This window comes from Paramormyrops kingsleyae, chromosome 9 (assembly GCF_048594095.1).
Source record: "Paramormyrops kingsleyae isolate MSU_618 chromosome 9, PKINGS_0.4, whole genome shotgun sequence".
Classification (NCBI taxonomy): Eukaryota; Metazoa; Chordata; class Actinopteri; order Osteoglossiformes; family Mormyridae; genus Paramormyrops; species Paramormyrops kingsleyae.
In genome coordinates, this window is record NC_132805.1 from 14,503,380 (window position 1) to 14,531,173 (window position 27,794).

At 42.5% G+C, this 27,794-nt stretch overlaps 1 protein-coding gene across 3 annotated transcripts; it reads right to left on the reverse strand.

Moving 5' to 3' along the window:
* mdc1 (mediator of DNA damage checkpoint 1) lies at positions 1 to 27,794 on the reverse strand. 3 transcript variants are annotated; one of them, XM_072716391.1, is made up of 12 exons: positions 27,728 to 27,794; positions 27,035 to 27,163; positions 23,709 to 24,314; positions 23,510 to 23,561; positions 21,049 to 22,379; positions 8,501 to 10,004; positions 6,580 to 8,464; positions 3,395 to 3,535; positions 2,984 to 3,166; positions 2,615 to 2,740; positions 2,242 to 2,352; positions 1 to 851 (listed from the first exon to the last, which is right to left on the reverse strand). In XM_072716391.1, exons 2-12 carry the CDS (start codon positions 27,156 to 27,158, stop codon positions 651 to 653), a joined length of 6,264 nt encoding a protein of 2,087 aa, XP_072572492.1. In that variant the 5' UTR covers positions 27,159 to 27,163; positions 27,728 to 27,794; the 3' UTR covers positions 1 to 650. The 3 variants fall into 3 exon arrangements, with proteins under 3 accessions (XP_072572492.1, XP_023649914.2, XP_072572491.1); XM_023794146.2 differs by having other exon boundaries at positions 6,580 to 10,004; XM_072716390.1 differs by lacking the exon at positions 27,728 to 27,794 and adding an exon at positions 27,664 to 27,684 and having other exon boundaries at positions 6,580 to 10,004.

Genomic DNA, 27,794 nt, shown 5'->3' on the forward strand with positions numbered 1-27,794 from the left:
TAACATTCACAAACTTTATTTAGACACAGAAACAGCTATTGTAATTAACAGTTAAACATATCATTAAAAGTAGCAGTTCTTAGAGAGGATACAGGACAGGTATGGCGATTACATGTGCGAAAACACCCAGAAGCTCCAGTTTTCCTTTCCTGTCCAGAATAAAAAATGTTCACTGACAGAATAAGAATCTTTCGGAATCAGACAGTGCGAGTTAGACAGGTTCATAGCAGCTTGGCAGAACCACACCGTTCTGCCTCCAAAAGACACGCTGACCTCGGAGAGGCCAGAGGCAGGTGGGAAGGATTGATGTCACACATAATAAAGTGTTTACAGTCAGCAGTCATTCATCCTTATAAAATACTAACAATGTGTGTAAAAAGTGTCACTTTAAAATGGCAGAAAGTGGGGAAATCACACAGTGAGACTAAGGATTATAAAAAGGCCCAATACCAGAAGAGAAGAAAGATGGTCAACTTTTTAGGCTTGCTAAACATAGCTACTGAGTCCTCCATTCCCCGCACATCCCCATAACGTCACCGCTGTCCCCAGACTCTTCATCTCCGGCTCACTTCTTCCCAAACACCTTCAAAGTCCCCCAGGGGACGCTGCAGCTCGCTACATCCAAAGGAGCCAGCCCCCCCCCCCCATCCTCATCGCTTGCGTCGTCCCTTGGGAATCTCATTCTCGGGGGCTGCGAACCCTGTCCCGATGAGGCTGTGAGTGACGAGGTCGACCTTCTGCTGCAGGATGCCGGTGAGCAGGAACTCTGCGCTGAGCACGGGGATGGAGGCGGCCAGGGCAGGGCCACAGAGCGAGGCATCCTCTGCACAGGAGATCACCACCGTCTGCGGCTACAGAGACACGCAGCAAGTGGGTCAGCACTCTGACGACTGACAGGAGGGGCGCCACCCGCCATCGCAGGCATCAGCTAACACAGCCCTCAACGGCGTTCAGTTAACCAGACCACATCCAGGGAGATGGATGAAATCCAAAGGAAACACTTCTTCAGCGGGCAGTACTGTGGCCTCCCATCTCCAGGGTGGGGGGGTTCGAGTCCCACCTCCTGTCAGCATGTGTGGAGCTGCGCCTAGGCACTCCAGTTCCCTCCCGCAGTTTGATGACATGCATTTAGGCTAATTGGTGCCTATAAATTGCTGTTTCAGTGGCTGGAAGATGGGTGGTTGGAGACTTTAAAGGGGAGCTAATGGGGACTCTATTTCCATATACAGTGGTACCTCAGAACTCAAATTTAATCCGTTCAGAACTCTGGATTGAATTCTAAAAAGTTCGAGTTGTGATCGAAATTTCCCCATAAGAAATAATGGAAAACCAGTTAATTGGTTCCCGGCCCCAAAAAATTACACCTAAATTAGTTTTTTTAGCATTTAAACACAAAATGAACCGGATAAAACAAGAGCATATACTGTACTAAACACATCTAAGCACATTTATCAAAACATTAATTTGTAAAGTAAGAAAATAAATGTATCCAAGCAATGTGTCCTGCCCCGATTGTCTGCTCTTTCCGTGTGTCACGCCCCCTCGTTAACCCCGTGTAGAATTCCCGTGTGGAATCCCCGTGTGATCAGCTGTTTCTAGTTGTTTTCATTAGCCCTCTGTATTTCGTTCGCGTTTCAGTTTGTTTCCCCAGTCCGGTCATTGTATTGTCCGTCTGCGTTTTGCCTGCCTTACCTGTAATTAAACCTGTATTCCCCGATACCCTGACGTCTGCGCCTTTGTCTCCATTCCGTCCCCGCTCGGCACAACAATATTACTATAATTAAACGTATTAATTGTTTATTATTAATATTAAGATAATGAATAAGAGATCTTTATTTTTAAATGTATTTTATTATATAATAATTACTATTGTTATTGTTACTGTCTATCATTGTCTAAATGTATTTTTACTGTCTAAATATATGTATTCAGTTAGTGTAAACATGCACGGTGCTATCACAGCGAATGCGAGGCTGAGACTGAAGCTTTATCCTTTGTTTCCGCTGAGAGACGTGCCACATGACTCATATCCCCGCGCGTACAAGTTATCTTAGGTGGGCGTTCACGGTTTGACTTCTGAGATTAAGATCAAGCTCTAAGTAATTTTTTTTCGAACTGATTGGTTCGACTTAAGAAATTCGAGTTCTAATGAGTTCCAGAACCGAGGTACCACTGTATTCATCCTTAAATTGTAAGTAACCTCCCATTCTCCATACTGAAGCACTAGGTAGGGCTCCTCACCTTGAGGACCGTGGGCATCCTGGAGAGGTAGCGAGCTCCGCTGCAGGTAATTATGTCCTTCATCTGGGCCGGATCAGGCTTTACAGAGCGGGTCACGTGGATCTCATACCCCTGAGGAAGAGGCCCAGAGGCAACTCATAATGGCATGCAACTGGCTCAGGAGAACCAGGAGGAGCAGCAGGGTGGGAGCAGTGGCTAAACTGGGAGAAACAGGAGCAGCAGCAGGGTGGAAGCAGTGGCAAGACTGGGAGAACCAGGAGGAGCAAGAAAGTTGGATCAGTGGGAAGACCGGGAGTATCAGTAAGAACAGCCAGGTAGGAGCAGTGAACAAGGAGGTGCAGCAGGGTGGGAGGAGTGGGAAGACTGGAAGTACCTGTAGGAGGGGCTGGGCACGTGCCGTCTGCAGGGCCTCCTCCAGGCAGAAGTTGAACTTCCTTTCCTGCTCGACATCTTTCACTAGGAAGGCTTGCGGTGAGAGGAATGCACCATTCTTACTGCACTAAATGAGCGAGAGAGAGTAAAGTTGGGTCTTTAAAAATTAATGGACATCGGATGTAGGTCAGATGGAGAGCAGAATTATTAATTTGGATCTAAAGGATCTTAAATCATTGACGAGTAATAGCAGGATGGCCTTTCACTGAAAGGCCTCATTATTCCATCTGCTGGCCTAGAAAATATGTACAACTGCATAATCTGCATGATGATGTCACGGCATTCCACACAGCTTCCTGAAAGTGCTCACCTTTTCCAGCCAGCAGGGGGTGATCACAGGAACACCACGAGCCACGGCACAGAGGAACTTCACTGTGCGTCGCACCTTGTCAGTGACGAGATGGGTCATGTCGGCTACACCCCTCGCCAGGCTGCCTCCCAGGCGAGATAGAGCAGCCTCACCAGCCTCGTCCGTCACACAGGTGAACAGCACCTGGGTTGGGAAGGACAAGTAGAAGGGTCTTTACCCATGATTTGACCCACTGAGCCAAGTTGATGCCCTGGCTAGGAGTCCAATCTAAAAACAGCGTCACCTAGAGGAAGGAGAACTCTGCTGTAATCCATAATGCTCAGATTCTCAAAAAGCACTTCTGCTAGCCTCCGGATGGGCGATGGGACACAAAACCACAGCTCCAAGGAGCATGGCGGAGGAAGGGCCTACCTTAGGAGCCTGAGGGCTTCCGCTCAGGACAGTCGGTGAGGTGGCCTGTACAGAGCTGCGGCGAGGCGTCTTGACTGCAAGAGGGGACTTGCTTGAGGCTACACGCTTTCGGGAACCTCTACCCACCGGAGTTTGTGGTACCTTAAAACAAAAGAGTAAGGGGGTTAATTAAGAAACCAAAATGTTACCTACAATGCAGTATACCTACAACTAATCCACAACTGTGTTTGATACAGAAGAGTAAAAAGCTCCATAATGGGGCTACACTGTGCAACTAAATTTAACAATGCAGCCATGAGGTCACAAGCAACTTGACGCCATTCCTTTCACCAACCACAGACACCCCTCTGTCTCAATGCTGCCCCCAGTGGCGAATGACAAATGGCAACTTCAGAATCTGGCACAGTCTGAAAATCGGTCTATTCACACTGGGGACCATTAACCAGGGGTTGCTTAGCATATTTATTTTTGTCAGAGAAATCTGTGCTATTGCTACTTGGATCTCCTGCTGAAGGAGTCTCACTGCCACTGATTTGTTTGTTTTAATGCTTTTGTGTGTGATTTCATGGAATGTCATGTCAAATGGATTACACCACATTCACCACGGGACACAAAATTGCCTGCCAGATCAAAGTAAAAACTTATAATGACAAATGACAAAGACATACAGAAACAAAACAAAAATACATGCAGAATTTAAAGATTGGATGATTAACACAGAATTTTATATTTCATAACAATCTGAGGTTATTAATTGTTAAATGTCAAATGTGTCTTGTTATTGAAGGTCTTACATATATTAGGGATGCAACCATAAACGTAATATCGCGACATCACGATAAAAAAATACCTCAACACCGTTGACGGACTGTTCCGATATCAACCAAGATATCACGTGGTTATTTCGCTCGTATAAGCTCTGTCTCAAAAAACCCATACTACAGTAACAAATGCTTTGTGCTCTATTGGCCATGTGTAACCCACATTAAATCCATTACAAAACAACTATTACCACAATAATTTATAAATTGGTCAAATAGAAACAAAAACACATTTACAGTATATTAACAAAACGATAATTTATCTCTTTAAGAAAAAAGACAATTGTATGCAGATTGTGACATGATATAATGAAATAACGTGGAGAATGCGGGTTGTTTTTTTGCAGGAGCGGTTGAGGCTGGCTACAGCGAGTGCTGCCATAGGATTTAGAATATGGTAAAAAGAAAACCTGCTAAACTTGATTTTACAGCTTATGTGGTGTAAGAAGATTTTTTTTTAATTAACTAAAGGAAAAGGAAGATGGATGAAATGTTTTAATCCACGATAAATAGTTTTTTTTCTGTGCTACATTGACACTTCCTAAGATTTGGAACAGATATTCTTGCATGTGCTTCGCCGAACAGGGACCCACCGAACGCAGTTCATAGCAGCTAAACCCATGTAGCAACTGTGAAGGATGAGTAGAGGGAACTTTGAATTTTGAACAAAAAACAATATTTAAATCCATACTTTATAAAGAGGTAGATTAACTTTTTTTCATTTAAATGTAAATATATGTAAGTTAGGGTGGTCAAACAGCACGTCAACGGGAATTCATTATAACGTGACTTTTTTTTTTTTGATGCCATTAACGCGTGTTGTGTCAGATGGCAGCTCGGGAAAAATAATGAACAAAGAAAAAGGTATTTTGAATGGCAGGTTCAGCATCAAAACTGTCAGACAGGTCCATCGACAAGACCATAGTTATTTGCAGTTACTGTCGATGTGAAATAAGTTACCACCGAAGTACATCTAGTCTTAAATACCATAACAGACTGCGGCTCTTCTCAGAACGATAGATGCATTTGCATTTTCATGTCTTAATATATTATAATACTTTCGTAAATGTAAATAATTTATTTATAGGTTAATTATTTTTATTATTTTTCATTTAGGTATTTCTTTAGCTATATGTGAATGAGGCGGTCCATCGCGCGCTTCTGTGATGTCTTAACTGCATAATTTACATCTTCCTCAAAGTCATTCTCTACGAGAGTATGTCTCCGGTCAAATGGTATGCTTTCCGGAGTTTTCTTCAGTGTCCGAGATTGGATGTAGGCTTAAGTTTATTGGAATTCGTAATTCTTTCATATACTTTTTGTAGTAAATCGATATCATGCCTTCCCAGATCTTCGTAAAATTATTATATTTTCTCAGATTTACATATTATAGCCAGCTGAGTTTGGAGTGGTGAGTACATTTTGCACTGTGCAGAATGTTGAATAAATTCATGATTTAATTTGCGAATAATTTGTGATTAACTATGGACAGTTGTGCGATTAATCACAATTACATATTTTAATCTATTGACAGCCCTAATGTAAATGTATTCATGATTCTTCATGTTCTACAATTAATATTTACTAAAGATTGCTGTTCTAAATTGAGGTGTCATTATCTTTTCCCCCACCACTCCCATCGAACCTAGAACTGGCCAGTAGCACTACTAAGTGGACCCTAAATAGGGTCATAAGTGCTACATATGCACTGTTTTCATGCATTATTTAGAGTGTTAGTATGTATGGGCGTGGCCTATATTTCACGCGGTGAAAACAGACCCGGTGGAAAAATGGCAGAAAACACTACTTCGGAATTTCAGATTGTGTTTTGATTAAAAGATTCAGCTGCTTCAGTAATAATTAATATTTTATAAAGGAACTACTGACTGCTTGTTTTTGTTTTATAATTACATGCATTGTTCAGTCATTCATAGCAAAGAACAATTACTGCTAAGTTCTGCCAAAGGCTTAAGGTCATAGCTGGATATTTCATTAATGAAGAAAAGCAGAAGCACTTCATGTTAAAAGGAAGAACTAATTTGATATAAACAAGTCGATTAATAATTATTAAAATAGTTGTTTCTTTTCAAATATCGTGATAATTATCATATCATGAACCTTTTATCGCAATATTATTGTACCATGAGTTTTCGGTATCTTTACATCCCTAACATATATTGTTAATACCATGGAGCTAATAGGTAAAAAAAAAAAAAAAAAAACAATAAACCCCAAGACAGTCCCAGGAACTGAGAGAGTGGGCCCCCCAGGGACACTACAGCACTACAGAGTAGCCGAAAGAATTTGACTGTACATGGGAGGCAAGTATCACTCAATGAATCAGCATCATAGACAGATGATCACCTCTATGTCCACACCAGGCCCGTCCTGTTCAGAGGTGGGGTCAAGAGCTTCATCCTTGGTCTCCTGTTCTTCTGACATCTCTACCTGCCTCTCCTTCTTCTTTTGGGCTACTGCCTGCCTCCCCCTGCTCTTCAGCTGTACTAAACCTGTACTGCCCTGCTCTTCTTTTTGATCCCCCTGGGCCTCTTCCCTCTCCTCCTGCTTCATTTTCTTCGCCAAGGCTGCACCTGAGATTCCTTTCTTTACAGCAGGCTGTGGTATCTCCCCCTCCACTCCCTTTTCTCCTGTTTCATCCCCATCCAGCTCCTCTCCTCTCCTCTTCCCACCCCTCTGAGATTTTCGCCTGTCCATAGGCACCTTGAAACTGTTGGCCTGTTCCACCTCATCCAGAACTCCCTTCAGGTCTTGTTTCTGGGACCTGCTCCGACTCTTTGACCTAGAAGACAACACCTTTCCATCATCAGCTTCTGAGTCCTTGATGGTTTGGTCAGCTTCAGTGGTTGCTGTATCTGAGGGACTCACTTTACCACCCTTGCAATCTCCTCCATCATTCATACTCGGCCCTGGATCATCTCTATCCAAAACTTGACTTGCCTTTGCAGAACTGTGATGTGTTTCCTTGTCCTCTGTGTCAGCTCCCTTAGTGGTGCTGGACCTATTGTTCTCCTGCACATTTTCAGTCTGCATGGCCCTTTCTGGAGACGTTCCCATGGAGTTGGATGTTGCACAACTCCCCATTCCCCCACTGGAGGCCAGGTTTCCTTCTCCCTGCATACTGAGAGTGGTGTATCCACTCTGACTAGTTCCCTTCTGACCCTTCCTGAGATGGCTTCTCTCCTGTGTGCCAATACTGGATGTGGACTTCTCAGAGTTGACAGAGGTAACCAAGTTACACCGGGAGCTGGCTCTGGTCCCCCGCCTCAGTTTGGGCTCAGGCATGGCTGTGTCATTGTCACAAGGCCTCGGTTCATCAGCTGATACAGCAAACCCCCCCCTGGTCCTCTTCCCTCTGGCTTGACTGGAGTTTCTCTGCTCTTCCTCCTCACCCTCCTCCTCCTCATCTTTCTCTCTTTCCTTGCAAACCTGTTCCTGTTTCCTTTTTCCTCTGGTTGATTTTCTCTTTTGTTCCTTCATCAAATCCTCTTCATCTTCTTTCACTTGTTCTCCATGTTTTTCTTTTCCTTTCCTTACATTCTTTCTCCTCTCTTGTTCTTTCTCCAGCCTTTCCCTCTCCTTCCTCTCCTCCTCCAGTCTTTCTCTTTCTTCCCTCTCTTCCTGCTCCTCCTCCAGCCTCTCTCTCTCCTCCATCTCTTCCCGCTCCTTCTCCTTCTCCAGCCTTTCCTTCTCCTTCCTCTCCTCCTCCAGCCTCTCTCTCTCCTCCATCTCTTCCCGCTCCTTCTCCTTCTCCAGCCTTTCCTTCTCCTTCCTCTCCTCCTCCAGCCTCTCTCTCTCCTCCGTCTCTTCCCGCTCCTTCTCCAGCCTCTCTCTCTCCTCCCTCTCCTTCTTTTCCTTCCCCAGCCTCTCTCTCTCCTTCCTCTCCTTCTCCAGTTTCTCTCTCTCTTCCTGCTCCTTCCTCTCCTTCTCCAGCCTTTCCTTCTCTAGCCTCTCTCTCTCCTCTGTCTCTTCCCACTCCTTTCTTTCCTTCTCCAGCCTCTCTCTCTCTTCCCTCTCTTCTCGCTCCTTCTCCAGCCTCTCTCTCTCCTCCCTCTCCTTTTCCTCCTCCAACCTCTCTCTCTCCTCCCTCTCCTTTTCCTTCTCCAACCACTCTCTCTCCTTCCTCTCCTTCTCCAGTTTCTCTCTCTCTTCCTGTTCCTTCCTCTCCTTCTCCAGCCTTTCCTTCTCTAGCCTCTCTCTCTTTTCCCTCTCTTCTCGCTCCTTCTCCAACCTCTCTCTCTCCTCCCTCTCCTTTTCCTTCTCCAACCACTCTCTCTCCTTCCTCTCCTTCTCCAGTTTCTCTCTCTCTTCCTGTTCCTTCCTCTCCTTCTCCAGCCTTTCCTTCTCTAGCCTCTCTCTCTTTTCCCTCTCTTCTTGCTCCTTCTCCAACCTCTCTCTCTCCTTCCTCTCCTTCTCCAGTTTCTCTCTCTCTTCCTGTTCCTTCCTCTCCTTCTCCAGCCTTTCCTTCTCTAGCCTCTCTTCCTCCTCCCGCTCTTCCCGCTCCTTTTTTTCCTTCTCCAGCCTCTTTCTTTCCTCCCTCTCTTCTAGCTCCTTCTTTTCCTTCTCCAGCCTCTCTCTCTCCTCCCTCTCTTCCTGATCCTTCCTTTCCTTATCCAGCCTCTCTTTTTCCTCCCTCTCTTCCTGCTCCTTCCTTTCCATCTTCAATCTCTCTCTTTCCTCCTTCTCTTCCTGCTCCTTCCTTTCCTCCTCCTGCCTCGCTCTCTCCTCCCTCTCTTCCGGCTCCTTTTTCTTATACCTTTTGCCATCTTCTCTTTCACTGTTCTCCCATTCCTCTCCTATTACCTCATCCCCTTCATTTCCTTCTGTTCCCCTGGACATCATCAACCTGTCCTTCCCCTTTTTCTGACTCTTTCTCCCCCTTGTCCTTCTAGTCCCTCTGCTTGTCTCCTGTACAGACTCATCTTCCTCCATATCACTCTTCACATCTTCGTCTGGCACAGCCTTTCTTCTCGACCCATTCCCCTTCCGCATCCCTCCTGCCTTTGAGATCCTTCTTGTTTCTCTCTTTTGGGGTTCCTGATCAACTGCAGCTCGCCTCTGACTCCTAGTGCTTCTACCTGGCTGCTTGTCTTCCTCATTTCCTCTTCCTGACCCCCTTTGCCTCTGCAACTGACTCCTCCTCACTCCCTCCTCTTCCTCCTCCTCCTCATTCTCAGGCACCAACTCTGCCATTCCCACTGCTTCCAGAACAGACACCGGCTGCGTGTCACTGGTTGAGAGGTGGGAGTTTGCCTGGAAATCTCTCTGATGGTCCTCCCCTCCCACCACCTCTTGTATATTCATAATGTCATTAGTGCAAATTTTTACGGCCCCATCAGCCTCCCCAGCAGCTTCCATAATGTAAGCCTGGGTGGCCTCCAGGTCTCTATCCATCTCCACGGTTCCGCTCCTTAAAGTAACAGTGTCTGCTGTATACGCCTGGGTGGCACTCAGTTCATCCTCTGCAATGAGGCCCAACTGTGGCGGGCGGCTTGAGGAGCCAGGGCGCTCATGGCCGCTGTCTGACAGCCCAAGTTGGAAGGAGTACACCATGGTGGGCTGCTCCTCAAAACCTGGAGGAGAGGACGACTCTGAGGATGGGGGGCTGCTCAACACGCAGGGCTGCTTAGCGGCTGGGCCCACCGTGCTGCTTCCACCTGGAGCCTCTGACACAAATGACTGAGTTTCCGCTATGAAGAAGTTGTCATCTTTCAGGTCATCCTGGTCGCCTTCAGAAGGTCTGCTTGGGAATACCGGTGGTATCGGAGGACCTGGACATAGAAGGAGATGCTGTCATTCCTACCAGCAGCACAAAGTCATGTGAAAAGCAAAGTACAGCTTCTTTCAATTGTAAGATTTTACGTATCAGGACTTCATTTGGCTAATACAACCTCAGATGAACAACACATGAATTGCTGCTGCTCATCAATCTGGGATGGGTTATAAGGCCAATTCTATACAATTTGAAGTCTATCATTTTACAATGAGAAAGATTATTCTCTGCTAAATGTTAAAGTTCATGACAGTACAATTAGAAAAGATTGAACAAGTACGGCATGTTTGGAAGGCTTGCAAGGAGAAAATCTCTTTCCTATAAAAAGAACATGGCAGCACGGCTTAGGTTTGCAAAGTTGCATCTGAACACAGTTCAGACCACAACCCAACAAAAACGTTGCGGTGGAACTTTAAGAGAGCAGTGTGTAAATAAATGCCCACAAACCTTGAACTGAACTGAAGCAACAAGAGTGGGCCAAAATTCCACCACAATGACTTGCGGTGACATCATGCTGAAGGAAGCAGCCTAAAAGCCGAGCTCTGTGTTTCTGAATAAATAATATCTTAAACTACTGAAAATAACTAAACTTCGAAATAACTAAAAACTACAATGGCAGCATCCTCCAGAAGCAAAGGCTCAACTAAACAGGAGAACTCAAAGGAGAAAAACTAAAACAAAGCAGATCCAACCTCACGATAGCGACTTGACTAATGCTAGCATTCACCACTTAGAATCTAAAATTCTAGCCGAGCTGGAGAAGCTATGGACAGAAAATTGAGAGGCACATAACAAGACCAAACTATCACTTCCAAAGTTGGGATCATCAATGGAAGAGCTGAAAGCTGAAATGACAAAACTAGAGAAAAGAACCACAGAGGGAGAAAACCATATCAGTGCTCAGAAGACAATGGGAGAAGATAGAAGAGAGCAATATGGTATCTGCTGTGCCAAGACATGGACTTAACGGCTAGGTAGGTCAAGATGTAACAACCTGAGAATATTTTGGGTGCCTGAGGGGAGTGAGTGAAAAGATGTTAAGATGTTTGTGAAGGAGCTCAATCAGTCCTCAAATGGATGCCTGAAGTGAACTTGCAAGTAGAGAGAGCTCACTGATTTCGAGCAACTAAACCAAAAAACCCAACTGCAACTTCGAAATCCATAAGAGTTAGATTTGTGGATTATTTGGTTAAAGGCGCGAGCGTCAAGCCAAAACAGGCTGTTTACAAAGAAGAACAAATATTTTAACTATGGCTACTCCCCAGAATTGCCAAAAGAAGAGAGCACAGGTGTGAGAGGTCATAATAATAATACTAATACAGTGGAACCTCGAATTACGAGTAACGCTGTTTACGAGTGTTCCGCAAGACGAGCAAAGATTTTTAATAAATGCGTGCGCTTCTTGTTTTGACGCCGAGCGCGTGTCATCACAACTGAACCAATGGTTATTCACATTCTCACGCTGCAGAATTGTGGGTAATCATCTCCCATGCTCGGTCTCAGTCGGTATGCCTCACTCGTATAGTCAAAATTTAGTAGAAAAAGCACCACCTGAATAAGGGCATAACAGTGCGAGCGATGAATCTGTTTAACGACAATGCAATGTTCACATTTTTGCGAAATCGAAATGGAGGCAAAAGCGGCTGTCATTGGATAGGTTCCTTGTTAAAGTCGCACAAACAGAAAAAGATTCCAGTGAGCCAACAAATAGCAGTGATTCTGTTAATTATAGTGAAAGTCGTCCTACAAAATAATCAAGTAACAAAAAAAAAAAAAAAACATTTTAGCCAAATTAATGAAATTTAAATCAAATTAATGAGAGGAAAATCTATGGCCTTCTTCAACAGAGCTGAGTGACCTTAGCACACACAGAGTTGTAATATTTTTTGTTGTTTTAACAATGCTGGTTTTAAACTTAAAATAAGTCCAAGTTTTATTGCACTGGACAGAGACTGCAAGTATATCCACAAATTATGCCACAACCGCTCTATGAACCAGACGGCAGCAGCAGACACTGTGTGCAGTCCCCACAGATGAATAGTCACCACCCTCCACCCAAAGCACACCAGGAACTGGTCTGTATAGCTTACAAACAAAATAACAAAACTCTATATTGAAAACCAGTCAGATATGTGGAAGTCTACTGTTTTCCTTTATGTTGGTATTGTTCTGTCTTAGGCTTATTTTGGTTTTTTTTCACCTTCAGATTAGTGCAGGGCTGTTGTTATTTTCCTGCAATACACTACTGAGCTTCACTTACGTTGAGAAAAATCTGATCATGGACAGATATGGCTGCTATTAGGTATACACGATACACAGGATATGGATAGCATAAACTATAAGCTTTGCTTTGGGTCTGCTGGCACAATGCAAGGCACTACTAACTTATTTGCCCGACTCTGTTGTTGGATAAGTTCTGTTTGTGTATATAGTTAATTTTCAACTCCTAAATAAATGCAAAAACTTCAATACCAACGTGAATTTTTTCCAGTGTCATTCAGCCCTAACACACAATACATTAATTGGTTGGCTATATGTATTGCATTATGTAAAACAATGTGGCTAAGAGATGGGGCGAGACTTTGTTTTAACAGCGATGATTTTGACATACAGGAATCGTAAAAAGTAAATTAAGCAGAAAGTCAAAGTAATGACAAAGACAGGCTAGGCTACTCCGAGAGGCTAAATGGCTAAGCTTGCAATATAGTCCATCAAACCTGAATGTCTTCTTTTAACATGTAATTGCATTGCAATCCTGTTGTACTAAAGTTCTACTTTAGAATACTGGATTTTCATTCACTTTTAAAGTGAAGTAGCCTACTTCCACACACATGATGCTTTCGCGCTTTCTTTAGATCTTAATTCCCTATGCGGTCTTCCGTTTTGCCGAGTAATCAATTAGGAAAATCTTTTGTTGATTCTTTTTAATAATCAAGTCCAGTTAAATCGAGTTATCGTGACAGCTCTAGTGTATAGTACTTTGTTTGGTGGTGGGAGGAGAAGAGGAGTTGCTATTCTTGCCAATAAATCAGTATACCATAGCTGTCAAGTCTCTCGTTTTGGCCGGGAAACTACCGTATTTTACCCCTCTTTCCCGCCGTCCTCCCGTATTAGTATTTTCCCATAAATCTCCCATATTATCAGAGGCGGATTAAGGTGTACAGAGGCCCCTAGGCTACAGTAGTCTGTGGGCCCCCCAACCCCGCCCCCCTCCGCGCCAATGGGGGCCCCCTTGCAGGCTGGCACACGTGGGGCCCCTAGGCTTAAGCCATATCTAGCCTGTGCGTTAATCCACCCCTGCGTATTATATCATTTAAAAAAATTCCTCTGCCTCTCCAAACTGAACTGTCAGTAGCCTTGCGAGAACTCCCACCTGCAGTAGTCTGCAAGTGATTTACATGAACCAGGTCATAAATGCGGAGGTTAAAATGGCAATGCTGTGTGCCAAAAACAACGTTACTTTCACCTTCTGTGACGACTTCAACTAGGATACAAAGTCTGCAACAAATCTGTATAAGTCATTAGTGAATGCCAGAGAGCTGCATGAGTAAACATGACAAATTAAAAGAAAATGTGTAATCAAAATAAAATGTAAAAGACAAGTGGTTATTTTAGATTTCTTGTACACCTGTCTTAAAATGTAAGGGATATTGGAGCTTGGTTGGGGTGGTGGGATGGCTTGCGGTGGGTGCCGGAAAATTTCCCTTATTTTCAAATCTAAAACTTGACAGGTATGGTATACACGGAAGACTCAGAACTCGAATTTAATCCGTTCAGAACTCCGGATCAAATTCGAGTTGTGATCGAATTTTCCCAATAAGAAATAATGGAAAACCAATTAATTGTTTCCCGGCCCCCCAAAAAATACAATGTTTTTTTAGCATTTAAACAAAATGAACCGGATAAAACAAGAGCATATACTGTACTAAACAGATCTAAGCACATTTATCAAAACAGTAATTTGTAAAGTAAGAAAATAAATGTATCCAAACAATGTGTAAAGTTAAAAAAAACAAAAACAATGTGTCCTGCCCCGATCATCTGCTCCTTCCGTGTGCCATGCCCCCTCATTAACCCCGTGTGGAATCCCCGTGTGATCAGCTGTTTCTGGTTGTTGTTATTAGTCCTCTGTATTTAGTCCGCGTTTCAGTTTGTTTCCCCGGTCCGGTCATTGTATTGTCCGTTTTGCCTGCCTTACCTGTAATTAAACCCCGTATTCTCCGATACCCTGACGTCTGCGCCTTTGTCTCCGTTCTGTCCAGCTCGGCACGACAATATTATTATAATGTATTATATAAATGTATTAATGGTTTATTATTAATATTAAAATACTTAAGAAATCTTTATTTTTAAATGTATTTTATTATATAATAATTACTGTTACTGTCTATCATTGTGTAAATGTATTTTTACTGTCTAAATATATGTATTCAGCTAGTGTAAACATGCACGATGCTCTCACAGCGAATGCGAGGCTGAGACTGAAGCCTTACCCTTTGTTTCCGCTGAGAGACATGCCGCGACTCATTTCCCCACACGTACAAGTTCTCTTAGGTCGGCGTTCACGGTTTGACTTCTGAGATTCAGATAGAGTTCTAGGTAATTTTTTTTTCGAACTGGTTGGTTCCACTTTTAAGAAATTCGAGTCCTAATGAGTTCGAGAACTGAGGTACCACTGTATTTTAATCATAAGCAAACAATTAATGATAGAGATGGCAGATAGGTCTTGGTAGTGGGAACTATTGGCGGTATTAAAATAACACTGCTCAATCTATATCCCCCAAATGAAGATTGCTTACACTTTAAGAATGCAGCAAATGTATTAACAGATAAAGCAGAGGGGATCATTTTAATAGGAGGGGACTTCAATTGTGTTCTGAGACAAGTAGGTTCTTTATCCAAAAAATCTACTACTATTTAGTGATGTGCAAATTGGGTTAAATAGATGTCTGGTGCCACCTACACCCCAGGGAAAGGGACTTTACTTAGATGTCACAGGTACATGGGCAGTTAATCTACATTGGATCTGTTTTTGATATCTGGCACAGACCTTTTTAGGACCAGTGAATGTAATATAAAACTAATTGCTATATCAGATCATGCCCCAGTCACCTTAAAGATAAGGATTGGACCAAGGAAGCAATTCAAATGCTGGAGACTTAATGTGCCACTGTTAAATGACAAAGAAATTCAACAAGAAATACAGATAGACCTTATAAATTATTAAACAATAATGGCACTAAGTAGTAATAAGGGGGTAATAATATTTTCATTTCCTCCAGAGTTAAAAAAAAATGGCTAGTTCAACAAGTTAAAGTAGAAAAAGAAAGAAATTAAGAGATTAGAAATAGAGCATCAACAAACAGAAACAAGAAATTATGAGATTATTAAAAGAAACTAGGCAAAAACTAGATGACCAGTTAATTTACAAAGCAGAGGGAGCACTGCAATCGATAAACAGGAGATATTATGAAATGGGAAATAGAACTAGCAGTCTGCTACATTTTCAGCTACAGAAAGCTCAATCCAACAAGACATTACAGAAGATAAAAAGGTCAGATAATAACCGACAGGAAGTTGACAGTGTCAGAAGAGCCCTGAACCTGCAAGCAATTGCAGCCAGAAGAGATGCCCCATCAATGCTCAGCTTAAATGCTGAGAAAGCATTTGATAGAGATCACTGGACCTTCCTCCAAAAGAGCCTCAGCTGGATGGGTTTTAGTGAGACATTTGTGATTCGTGGATTAAGATATGCTATAAAACCCCAAGATCTAGAGTTAGAGGAAATGGGCATCACTCCTGTTTTCTTCCCCTGGGATGCGGAATATGCCAGAGATACTCTGTCACCCTCCCTATCTGCACTGAGCATTGAACCACTGGGTGAATTAATATGAACTAATCCTCTTATACAAGGTATATTTAATGAAGGACAGGTCCAGCACAAATGAGCGCAATTTGCTGATGACATATTATCATTGTTATAAAACCCCATAACTTCTGCCCCAGCCGATTTGGTCAATTTTCAGTGTGCTTGGCCCAGACTGGAGACCGGCAGTCAGTCTCATGCATTTCCGATACCAAACCGGTCCATTTTACGCATGCACTACATGTTATACGCACAGCAGCGCAGGCAATAGCCTCACAGTTGTGGGCACGCTTACAGCCACATGCTAACATGTCGTTAGCATGGAAGTTTTTCACTGTGAGTGAAGATGACATAAAGCTTGCAATTTGTAATATATTTAAAGCCAAAGTAAACCATGGGGGAACCACCACAAAAATTTGGTGAAACATCGGAGGTAAACTAACTGATTATTAAACATATACTAGATAAACTTGAAAAGGAATAATCATTAAAATTGCAAAGCTAGTTAAGGTTTTTTTTTTTCCTATGACTGAGTAAAAATGTTTTAGCGAGACTAACCCCCTGCACTATAATGTCCGTACAGTATGAAGGTATGAAAAAGCCTGATCTTAATCTAGCTTACTAGTGATGTAAGAATTGTATGTGCATAACGTCATATTGGTATTAATATTACCCTGCACCTATTATTATTTGGAAGAGTATAATATACTTCAGTGTTATTTGGAGGTTTGTAACCTACGGACTTTTTAATTCTAAGACGAGTAAAAATTTAAAAATAAAAAAAAGAAAAAGGTCAATTTCATGTTATCTGGTGAAATAGTAAAATCTGTCAGATAAAGTTGGATGTACAGCGGCTCATTTTCAGTTAATTGTTATTTGCACCTCGTTCCAGTCACAGAGCACTTTATTTTGAGACTTGTTTAAGTGAGAGAAGATCCTGTAACTTAGCACAGTTTGGGGGAAATTGTAAAGTTTAACAATTTCTTTTATCATGAAAATAAAATTTTGCACTGAAGAAAACCTGATTTTTGTTTGAATATGCTGTCAATTATATTTCGTGGAAAGAAAATAGGAATCGGCAAAAATTAGTATTAGCCGGTTACACTTGAAAAAAAAAATTGGAAATCTGAATTGGCCAAGAAAATTGCAGTCGGTCCATCTCAGATGGCGATTCAGATATCTGGGTGTTGTCATTACTCCAAAATCTACACAATTATTCTCCACAAACTACAACAGACTGATTGAAGAAATTAACAAAGACCTAAACAGATGGGATGTGTTACCCTTTTTGGGAAGATAGTCTCCTTTTCTTATTAAGCCCATTCTAGTACACAATCCACATTTAAGTTGCTTGATAAATGTATATCAAAATTTATTTGGCAAAATAGGAGACCAAGAATCCAGTTGAAACTATTGAAGGACCTCTAGGCCCGCCTAATCTAAAATGGTATTACTGGGCTTCTCAGCTTCGAGCAATGGTGGCATGGATGGTCAAAGACAAGTAGATTATTTGGGTGCCTATTGAACAGAATTCTCTACCAGGGATATCATTATCTACTCTCCCATTTCTTAGTCAAGTGTCAGAAAAAAATAAAGAATGTGTGGATCAAACACACACTAAAGGCCTGGACTTCAGTTAAAAAACAAAGGGAACTGTAGCTCTGTCTTGGGTCACGCCCATACAGGGAAATAGAGTTTCTACCATCCACGCTTGATACATGGGCGGAAAATACTCAACTATTTGATTGAATATTGAATGTTTTTAAATAATTTTCAGAACTCCAAGACAATTTTCTTACCCTTATGTGACTTTTATACATATCTACAAATTAAACATTACAAAACATGTAGACTGGGACAATATGAAAATCAAACCAGCTAATATTCAGACCTGCTTCATACATATATTTGAACAACATTAACAAAAAAACAAATATCCCATATTTACAAAAAACTAAAGAGACATATCAGGTAATGCTTTTCATATTAAAGAACAGTGGGAACTGGAACTCAATACACTTGCAGATGACAACACATGGGAGGACATATGCCCTGGATGCCACAAGGGGGTGGGGAGCCAGATATGGAAGGAATTTGATTGGAAGGCTCATGTACAAGACACTATAGATGCCATCAAGGTATCTATAGTTCATTATAGATGAGAGCTTCATAAGCCAGTCATAATGCATAATAAACATGGGTTTAATGTGTTATGCCTTTTTCTAAATATTTGTAGCCATGTTTATAATGCTTTATGAATGCATTATAATACACTATGAATGTGTTTATAAATTACTAAAGACATGACCTTAAGTAAAGTGTTGCCAATTTTTTTAATGTCCTGATATTAATCCACATAACTGAAAGATGGTACACTCTGTTTATCATGACTGTATTACGTACTTTTTGAATGACAAAAATTAGGGACAAATGTACAAGATGAAGTTTTGGAAAATTATTTCAAATCACAAATAAAACCAAATTTCAAATCCTGAAAACATCAGTTTTTCCGTTATCATTCCCATTAGCTGCCGATTCATTCAGACAGCTGGTGCAGTGTTATGAAATCAGGCCTGTAGGGCACAAGATGCACAAAGTGCTCACTCTGCTTTAGACATCATCAGCTCTCTGCAAGAATCCAAGCGGCCATAAAGTGACTGCAATAAAGCTATTGCAAAGCTGTGGGCACTTATCACACTGAGTTATCCTTTAGCCTAGTTCATAATTCACTTTTCCATGTGTGCTTTCATGCGCTTTCAGCTGAGGACGGTCATCCGTGTGGCAGTTTGTACTCATACTACATTTGGCAATGGATGCTGATGATTGTGGGCAGTTACTTATTAGTCAAAGCTTGGGTAGAATTACGATAAGGCAAAATTAGCCTGGGGTACTTCCCCTACTCTTTTGTCGTTGACTGCTGATCTGGGAAAATCCATGCTGCCACCTACTGGAAGTACCTAATCAATTATCTTGCACATGTGCGGTCAACACGCATGGAGGTGTAAGGTTTCCCCTGGACATAAAAATCTGGGCCACAGGGGCACCAACCGCAGTCATCGGCAGCCAACCCCCAATGACAAAATTTACATCATGTCCCCTTGTCCACAATCAAAAGCACATGCGGGAAAGTGAAAAATGAACTGGCCTTTAGAGAGAGTCACACACCATATGTAGGAGTTGGTGCCCTCTGGAGGAGCAAAACACTGTTGCAAGCTGCAGTCCTCTGAAGGGTCTACAGGGGGTGCCTATGTAGCACCCAATTAAATCACTAGCAGAAAGTGCATCACAGGTCTGAACAAGAGCAATTGCATTCCAATGATACAAAACTCGCATTAATGACAGCAGGACAGGTGTAACGTGAAACAGCTGAGAGTGAGGGAAATTAAAGAGAAAGAGCACTTATGTCTGAAAGGGTCAACCATGGACATGAAAAGCTCTTCACACCAGCTCTTTATAAAGTATTATTATTAGGGATGGGCTGATCCACAGTTCTGATCCGATTCCAATACACAACTGCCGGTACCGATACGGATTCTGATGAAGAGCTTTCTTTAATATTTTAATATAATAAATGCATTATATATTTTTTTGTTCCACCTTGTTTGTACACCTTGTTTTAAGCGTTTTGAGGCATTTGCAGTTCAATAAAAAGAACATGGCAGCATGGCTTGGGTTTGCCAAGTTGCATCTGAACTCAAACACACACAGGTTTGTAATTATAATTATATCTTTGTGGGGACTCTTCATTCATTTCTAAGAGGAAAACTAAGCAAAACATGACAACCTTAACCTCTACCCAGCTCTAACCTTAACCATAACTAACCAAAGCCATTCTGAAAATAAACAGCAAAAGCCAGCTTTATTTCCATGCTGGTCTATGCTGGTTAGTGCTGGTTCGGTGCTGGTGTAGCTAGCGGACTAGCACGGCTATGCTGGTCTATGCTATATTGTCTGGCATCCCCTGGATTCACAGCAAATATCACAAAAAAGAAACAATAAGATGTGATTTACAGATTCCCCATTTGGTTTTAAAACAGCAAAACAAAACATGAAACCTGCTGTTTTCTTTTCCCCTTTTTCCCGTTCTGATTTTAAAACTGAAAAACCAAAAACTGCCAGTTTTTTTTTTTCCAATTTTGTTTTCAAAAAAATGAACGATATACTACTGTTTTCACTACTGTATAAACTTCTACTTGTTAAAACCAAATAGAAAAAAAGTCATTAAAAAAATCACACATCTGTTAAAGTATAAAACCTGCGCTAAAAATAGCCAGAAATGTTTTGAGTTTGAAATACTACAAACAAATTAATACACTCTACACTCCCAAAATAATGTCAAAAAACTGTAACTTATTCTAAGACATCAGCACCATGGCTACTACTTTGGTCAACGAGGACATCCCCAATCTTCTTCATATTTGAGTTTCATTTTTGGGCATTTACAGCAGACAGGGGCCTCAAAAACATCCCACTAGCTGTGCGATAATTAGCTGGTTCACGAGTGAGTTCTCTCTCATATTACTGCCAGAGAACACAGCACAGCAGTTTAAGACCCGTTGCAGATATGCCTCCTGTCACCCTGGTGTTATGACCATGTGGGCAACAGATGCCATAAGCAGCCGGTCGAATGTGAAGCCAACTCAACCATTTGGCTCGTTTGAAAAGTGTGTTTCACCGGAGTGAGCAAATGCTCAGCGTGCTATGAGCTGTCCAACCAAACCGGTTCATAAATAACTTGATAGCACCAGGTGGGGCAGGCCATTGGAGATGCGATTAAGCTCAGGCTTCATCGTCGCACCTGCAGGTGCTCATCCCCCGACACATCACAGCTCTTTGTTCTCCCAAAGGAACAACTACCCTGAGGCGGTAACAGGCTTGACTTCCACCCAAACTGAAACCATTAAATACTGAGTTTATATGGGATCCCAGTGCTATTAATCGCACAGTAATCATTTCTTCAGATTTAACTCAGCACACGCCACATTCCTGAATGTTATCAGAAGATAAACAAAGGCAGTATAATGTGAGAAAGGAAAAAGCTAATCAAAAGTTGTGTTTCTGCGTCTGTTATGCTCTGGGTCATTAGCAATGAGGTGACAAAAATCAGAAGCGTAAGAGTATGGAAAGAGAAGACACAAGGGGAAATAAAAAAATACATATTTTAGAAAGTACATACGCAATGTCACGGGCGTGGAGCACTTTTGATCGACGACACCGGAAGCCATCGCACCACTGGCAACGACAGGCAAGACATCGGTCCCATCCACCGTGTCAGCAGCTCCATCTTCTCCTCCGTCCTCCACATCGGTGTCGCTCTCAAGACACAAGTGCACAGATGGAAGGCGAGGTCCTGGGCCTGGTCTCACAGATCCCAGTTCTTCCACGTCCGTGTCACTGTCTGAGGAGTACCCATGGGCAGCTCCCCTCAGAGGAGAGCTGTGTGAGGCTGGTTGATGAAGGAGAGAACCCAGCTCAGGCTTTGAGGTGAAGGCAAACAGCTGTGTGGCATTGCTCTCCACATCACTATCGCTGCTGGAATCAATCTTCAAGTCGACCTCTCTCCCACCAGCAGGCTGCTCAGTCCCACGTCTTCCCTGAGTCTTTCTCACAGAGGTTGCAAATGGATCATCATCTGTGGCTTCGTCATCCGTGTCACTGCTCAAGTGGAACCCTGGGCATTTCACCAAGAGGGGCTCAGTCAGCCCAGTGCTGGGTTTTGGGTTTGGTGGGACCAGATCTTCACTTCCTTTTGAGTCTGTGTCACTGTCCAGATGGAATTTGGTTGGTACTATCACTGTAGTGGATGAAGGCTTCACATTAAGACTAATCGTGGAGGGGGACATAGGTGCATTATCTTCATTGTCCTCAATGTCAGTATCACTGTCTAGATGAAATTCCTCAGGCTGTACCATAGAAGTTCTGGAGGATTTACAGGTCCTGTCTGTGGCTTCTGTGCCACTGACAGGTCCAAGCACTTGTTCTGATCCTTGCTTGCATTCGACATCAGTGTCACTGTCCATGCTGAGACTTGGCTTGCTTGCACTGGAGCCATCCTGTATGGATGAATTGTTGGGATCATTGTTCCCCAAAGAATGAGGATCTGACCTCTGTGGAGGGTCTTTCTGCTCCTCTTCATTGTCAGCAGTGTGGCTTCCACCTCCACTGGAAACCTGGCTGCCAGGCTTACAAGGCTGTGGCCCAACTGTGGACGATCCAGCTTCACTCTTATCCATTCCTACATTTTCGCTTGGTCCAGCTCTTCCATTCGGAGTGGCATCGATGGCCATTCCCTCAGGCAGCCCTTCCTGTTCATTTGCCATGTCCCCCAGACCAGTGGTAGAATCCTTTTTACTCAATGTCTCTCGCTCCTCAAACTCTGAGTCGCTATCGTACACCAGTATCTGAGGCTTCCTCTTAGTTGTAGCCGAACCTTTCCCTCCTTGATTCATTCTTTGGTGGCTATTGTCTTTCACAGAAGAAGAGGGTGTGACAGAGTTCTCATCCTCACTGCAAAGAAGGTGAAAGAACAGCTTACAAACGTCTCTCACGCCTACTCATCATATACAGTGGTACCTTCGAACTCGAACTTAATCCGTTCAGAACTCCAGATCGAATCCTAAAAAGTTCGAGTTGTGATTGAATTATCCCCATAATAAATAATGGAAAACCAATTAGTTGGTTCCCGGCCCCAAAAAATTACACCAAAATATGTTTTTTTTTAAGCATACACAAAATGAACTGGATAAAACAAGAAGAGCATTTACTGTACTAAACACATCTAAGCACATTTATCAAAACAGTAATTTGTAAAGTAAGAAAATAAATGTATCCAAACAATGTGTCCTGCCCTGATCGTCCGCTCCTTCTGTGTGCCCCGCCCCCCTCGTTAACCCCGTGTGGAATCCCCATGTGATCAGCTGTTTCTGGTTGTTGTCATTAGTCCTCTGTATTTAGTCCCCGTTTCAGTTTGTTTCCCCGGTCTGGTCATTGTATTGTCCGTTTTGCCTGCCTTACCTGTAATTAAACCCCGTATTCCCCGATACCCTGACGTCTGCGCCTTTGTCTCCGTTCTGTCCAGCTCGGCACGACAATATTATTATAATGTATGATATAAATGTATTAATGGTTTATTATTAATATTAAAATACTTAAGAAATCTTTATTTTTAAATGTATTTTATTATATAATAATTACTGTTACTGTCTATCATTGTGTAAATGTATTTTTACTGTCTAAATATATGTATTCAGCTAGTCTAAACATGCACGATGCTATCACAGCAAATGCGAGGCTGAGACTGAAGCGTTACACTTTGTTTCCGCTGAGAGACGTGCCGCGTGACTCATTTCTATACGCATACAAGTTCTCTTAGGTCGCCGTTTACTGTTTGACTTCTGAGATTCAGATCGAGTTCTAGGTAAAATTTTTTCGAACTGGTTGGTTCGACTTTTAAGAAATTCGAGTTATAATGAATTCGAGAAATGAGGTACCACTGTAGAACAATATCAGAGCCTAACAATGGCCAACAATACCAGGGCTACAGCATGCAAACTACAATATACTGGCAACAATCAGACATCATTTAACTAAGGTGTAGTTCATTTAATGTTGTCCGAGTAGATAGCTGTAGCCATTACCTCTCTGGAACAATGCTGTTCATGGGAGACAAGAAAGTAGAGCAGGTGGGACCTGGCATTTGAAGAACAGACAAAGAGAAGAGAATTTGTCATATGCTGGAATAGGAAGGGGCCCAACAAATACAACAAACATCTGTACGTCAGACAAGTACTACGAATACAGAAATCAGTAAAAATACTGCAAATTCACATTCCTTACCTTTACTTGCTCTTGTGCTATCATCCGAGTCGGAATCCAGTTCAAGAACATGCAAGTTATCTGGACATGCCGGCGTTTGAGCCAGTGACAGGCTCATGCTCCTGACCACACTCGGGGTCACTGTCTCATTTCCCATCCGTCCACCCTTGACGTTTCCTTTTAAGTTTACGTTTTTTATGCCGTTGCTCCAGCCACCCTCTGTGCTCTCACTCTCCTTTCCCATCCGTGTCCTCAAACTCCGCCCCCTACCTTTCGCCGGGAGTTCCCCTCCTCCTACGACCCTTTCGGGCTCTGCCGACCCCTCCCTCAGCACCTCGCTTGTGTCAATATACTGGCAGGGCAGGTCGGCCAGCACCACACTGTCCCCATCGGTCAGGGCGTACCGGACATGGGGCGTCAGACGGAATCTACCCTTCCGCGTCCCATTCATGCTGCCCAGGTCCCAGACCAGCGCCTCCACAACAGGGCTGACATGAATCCTGTCGCCAGGAAACACGGAGAGAGAGATGACAGCATGCCGCTTGGACACGGATCGAGCGTCGAGGGGCAGAGAGCAGGAGGTGGGATCCCGGCCCATCACATTTTCTCCAATGTAGAGGGGTAACTCTGAGTGAGATAGAGAGCGAGAGAGAGAATTAAAATATCTTTCAAGGCTTCTCAGAATTGAGATCAATACCACTATACTGAGATCAGTGGAAAGAAGGTCAAGCTGTTTCTATTTTAAAAACACTTTAAATCTAAGTTTCATTAGACTAGCTAAATAAACATAAAAACTAGTGATGGTCCGATCCGATTCCGACACATAACTGCCAATATGATACAGATTCTGATACGAAAGCTATTTTAACTTTAATATTATAATATAGTTATAGTTAACATACATATGGTGCGTTCGTTTTTCTCTCGGAACTCGGAAATTCCGAGTTGAGTGACATCACGTCCGACAATCTCCCGTTCGAGCTACCCACATCTCGGAACAAACATGGCTGCCTCCATGAACACGTTGCTGTGTATTGTTGCTTTATATTTTAGCAGATTTGGAGTTTTACAAATGAAGAAAATGGAGAAATTTAGATTTTTCCGAGAGACAAACAAGAAACACGAACTAGTCAAACCACATTAAAAGCTTTATAAAATATTTTAGTACATTCATAGCGATATTCCTTTTTCGAACAGTAAATAAACTACAAACAAACCAAGTCGCCATGTTGAAATTACGTCACTAGGGCAACTCGGGCAACAAAATCTTATCCGACTTCAACGTCATAAAAGGGGCGTGTTTCCGACGGGAAGTGATGTTTTTCGTGACGTTTTCATCCGAGTTCCGACTTGGAGAGAAATAATCGAACGCACCAATAATATACTTCCACCTCGTTTGTACGTCTTGTTTTTAGCATTTAAGAAGCATTTACATTTCAGTTTGAATATCTTCTAAGGGAGTATACACAAGTGGTGAATGCTTAAAATGCCCCTCAATTTGTCTTCCCCAGGCAACAGTGTCATTTATACTTCGCTGCGATACCAGCTCACCATGTATAACAAGCTGTAGCGTGTGGTGTGCAAAACAACCCAAGCTAGCGACTCCCAAATAAAAACATACATTAACAAAGGCTTTTCACACAATTAACAAGTCTATATATGCTGCTTGACTATGGTAGTAGGCAGTTGCCTTTTTTGAAACTACACATCAAGAACCGATCTTGTAGATTCTTCACTCAGTGGCCAGTGTCTGGAGTAATGACATTAATCCTACTTAACAGTGCGCATTTAACAGTAGCAATATACACTCACCTAAAGGATTATTAGGAACACCATACTAATACGGTGTTTGACCCCCTTTTGCCTTCAGAACTGCCTTAATTGTACGTGGCATTGATTCAACAAGGTGCTGAAAGCATTCTTTAGAAATGTTGGCCCATATTGATAGGATAGCATCTTGCTTTTGATGGAGATTTGTGGGATGCACATCCAGCACGAAGCTCCCGTTCCACCACATCCCAAAGATGCTCTATTGGGTTGAGATCTGGTGACTGTGGGGGCCATTTTAGTACAGTGAACTCATTGTCATGTTCAAGAAACCAATTTGAAATGATTCGAGCTTTGTGACATGGTGCATTATCCTGCTGGAAGTAGCCATCAGAGGATGGGTACATGGTGGTCATAAAGGGATGGACATGGTCAGAAACAATGCTCTAACAATGCCCAATTGGCACTAAGGGGCCTAAAGTGTGCCAAGAAAACATCCCCCACACCATTACACCACCACCACCAGCCTGCACAGTGGTAACAAGGCATGATGGATCCATGTTCTCCTTCTGTTTACGCCAAATTCTGACTCTACCATTTGAATGTCTCAACAGAAATCGAGACTCATCAGACCAGGCAACATTTTTGCAGTCTTCAACTGTCCAATTTTGGTGAGCTCATGCAAATTGTAGCCTCTTTTTCCTATCTGTAGTGGAGATGAGTGGTACCCGGTGGGGTCTTCTGCTGTTGTAGCCCATCCGCCTCAAGGTTGTGCGTGTTGTGGCTTCACAAATGCTTTGCTGCATACCTCGGTTGTAACGAGTGGTTATTTCAGTCAAAGTTGCTCTTCTATCAGCTTGAATCAGTCGGCCCATTCTCCTCTGACCTCTAGCATCAACAAGGCATTTTCGCCCACAGGACTGCCACATACTGGATGTTTTTCCCTTTGCACACCATTCTTTGTAAACCCTAGAAATGGTTGTGCGTGAAAATCCCAGTAACTGAGCAGATTGTGAAATACTCAGACCGGCCCGTCTGGCACCAACAACCATGCCACGCTCAAAATTGCTTAAATCACCTTTCAGTTTGGAGTTCAGGAGATTGTCTTGACCAGGACCACACCCCTAAATGCATTGAAGCAACTGCCATGTGATTGGTTGATTAGATAATTGCATTAATGAGAAATTGATCAGGTGTTCCTAAGAATCCTTTAGGTGACTGTAGATATATTAATTAGCCACAACCTGTTTAATTAGCCACATTGCTTTTACTTTCATCAGACATCACACTTTCTGTGACTAGCCCCTAACCAGGAGAATGACCGAAGCAGATTATCCCATTTAGCTGATTACAGTGCAGACCCACCCACACTTATCAGTGAATGAGCCTTCATAAAACATATTTTTAAGACATGACAGTAATTCTGGAGAAATAAAAACATTCACAAACTCGATAGTGTGCTGTAAGTTGTCAAATGGAAAGGCGTACATTATAACCTATGTAAAAAAAACTAACACTGGCACGTAAAGCGTTGATTATTCAGACAGTAGAACGCTGAGTGCCACGCACACATCACTCACCAGTCTCGGGAATGTGCTCATTTTTGAACACCCTGAGTTTGGCCAGAGGTTTTCTAGCTTGGTCTCCATCTAGTTCAAACCGATCGTCCATGAATGAGTCATCTAGCCGCTGGGTTTCATCCATACCCTCTGAGAATCGATAACGACACGAGAAGTTATTTCAGGATGGGAAACGCAACTATCATCAACATTAATCAGTAGGCTATATACACCAAGGAAAGAGTTATACCTAATTTCACGAGAACTAATGCATCATTTATATTTGGAAAACTACCCGGAGATGTCTGAAATTAACTAGACACATCTCAATCATCTACTGATCGCCACTGATGCTACATCAATAAGGCCATCACTAAGGCAAATATAAATGTAGATAACCATAAGTCAACTATGCGATGTTACAGACATTCAAACCAGCTAATCATCGATATTATCCTTCAGAGTGTCCATCTGTAATGCGCCTGCTAAGAAATACACAAGATAACAAGGACTATAAATCTGCACCCAACTGAGGGGTACGCTAGGGCATAGCAATGAGCAGCGTGCAAGGAAAGTATGTGCGCTCGTGTTTTTTTTCATACAACACATGCATAGAAGAATATTTTAGAGAAACCATAGCTTGCACTGACAAATTCCTCTCTACGCCTGTGATCTAGGTCGATATAGTACGCGAGCAGCAAAATGAAAACTTACCTCATCTATGTTTCCAACTACATATAAAACGGTAACACTCTATTTCCGGAACAAAAGAAAGTATGTT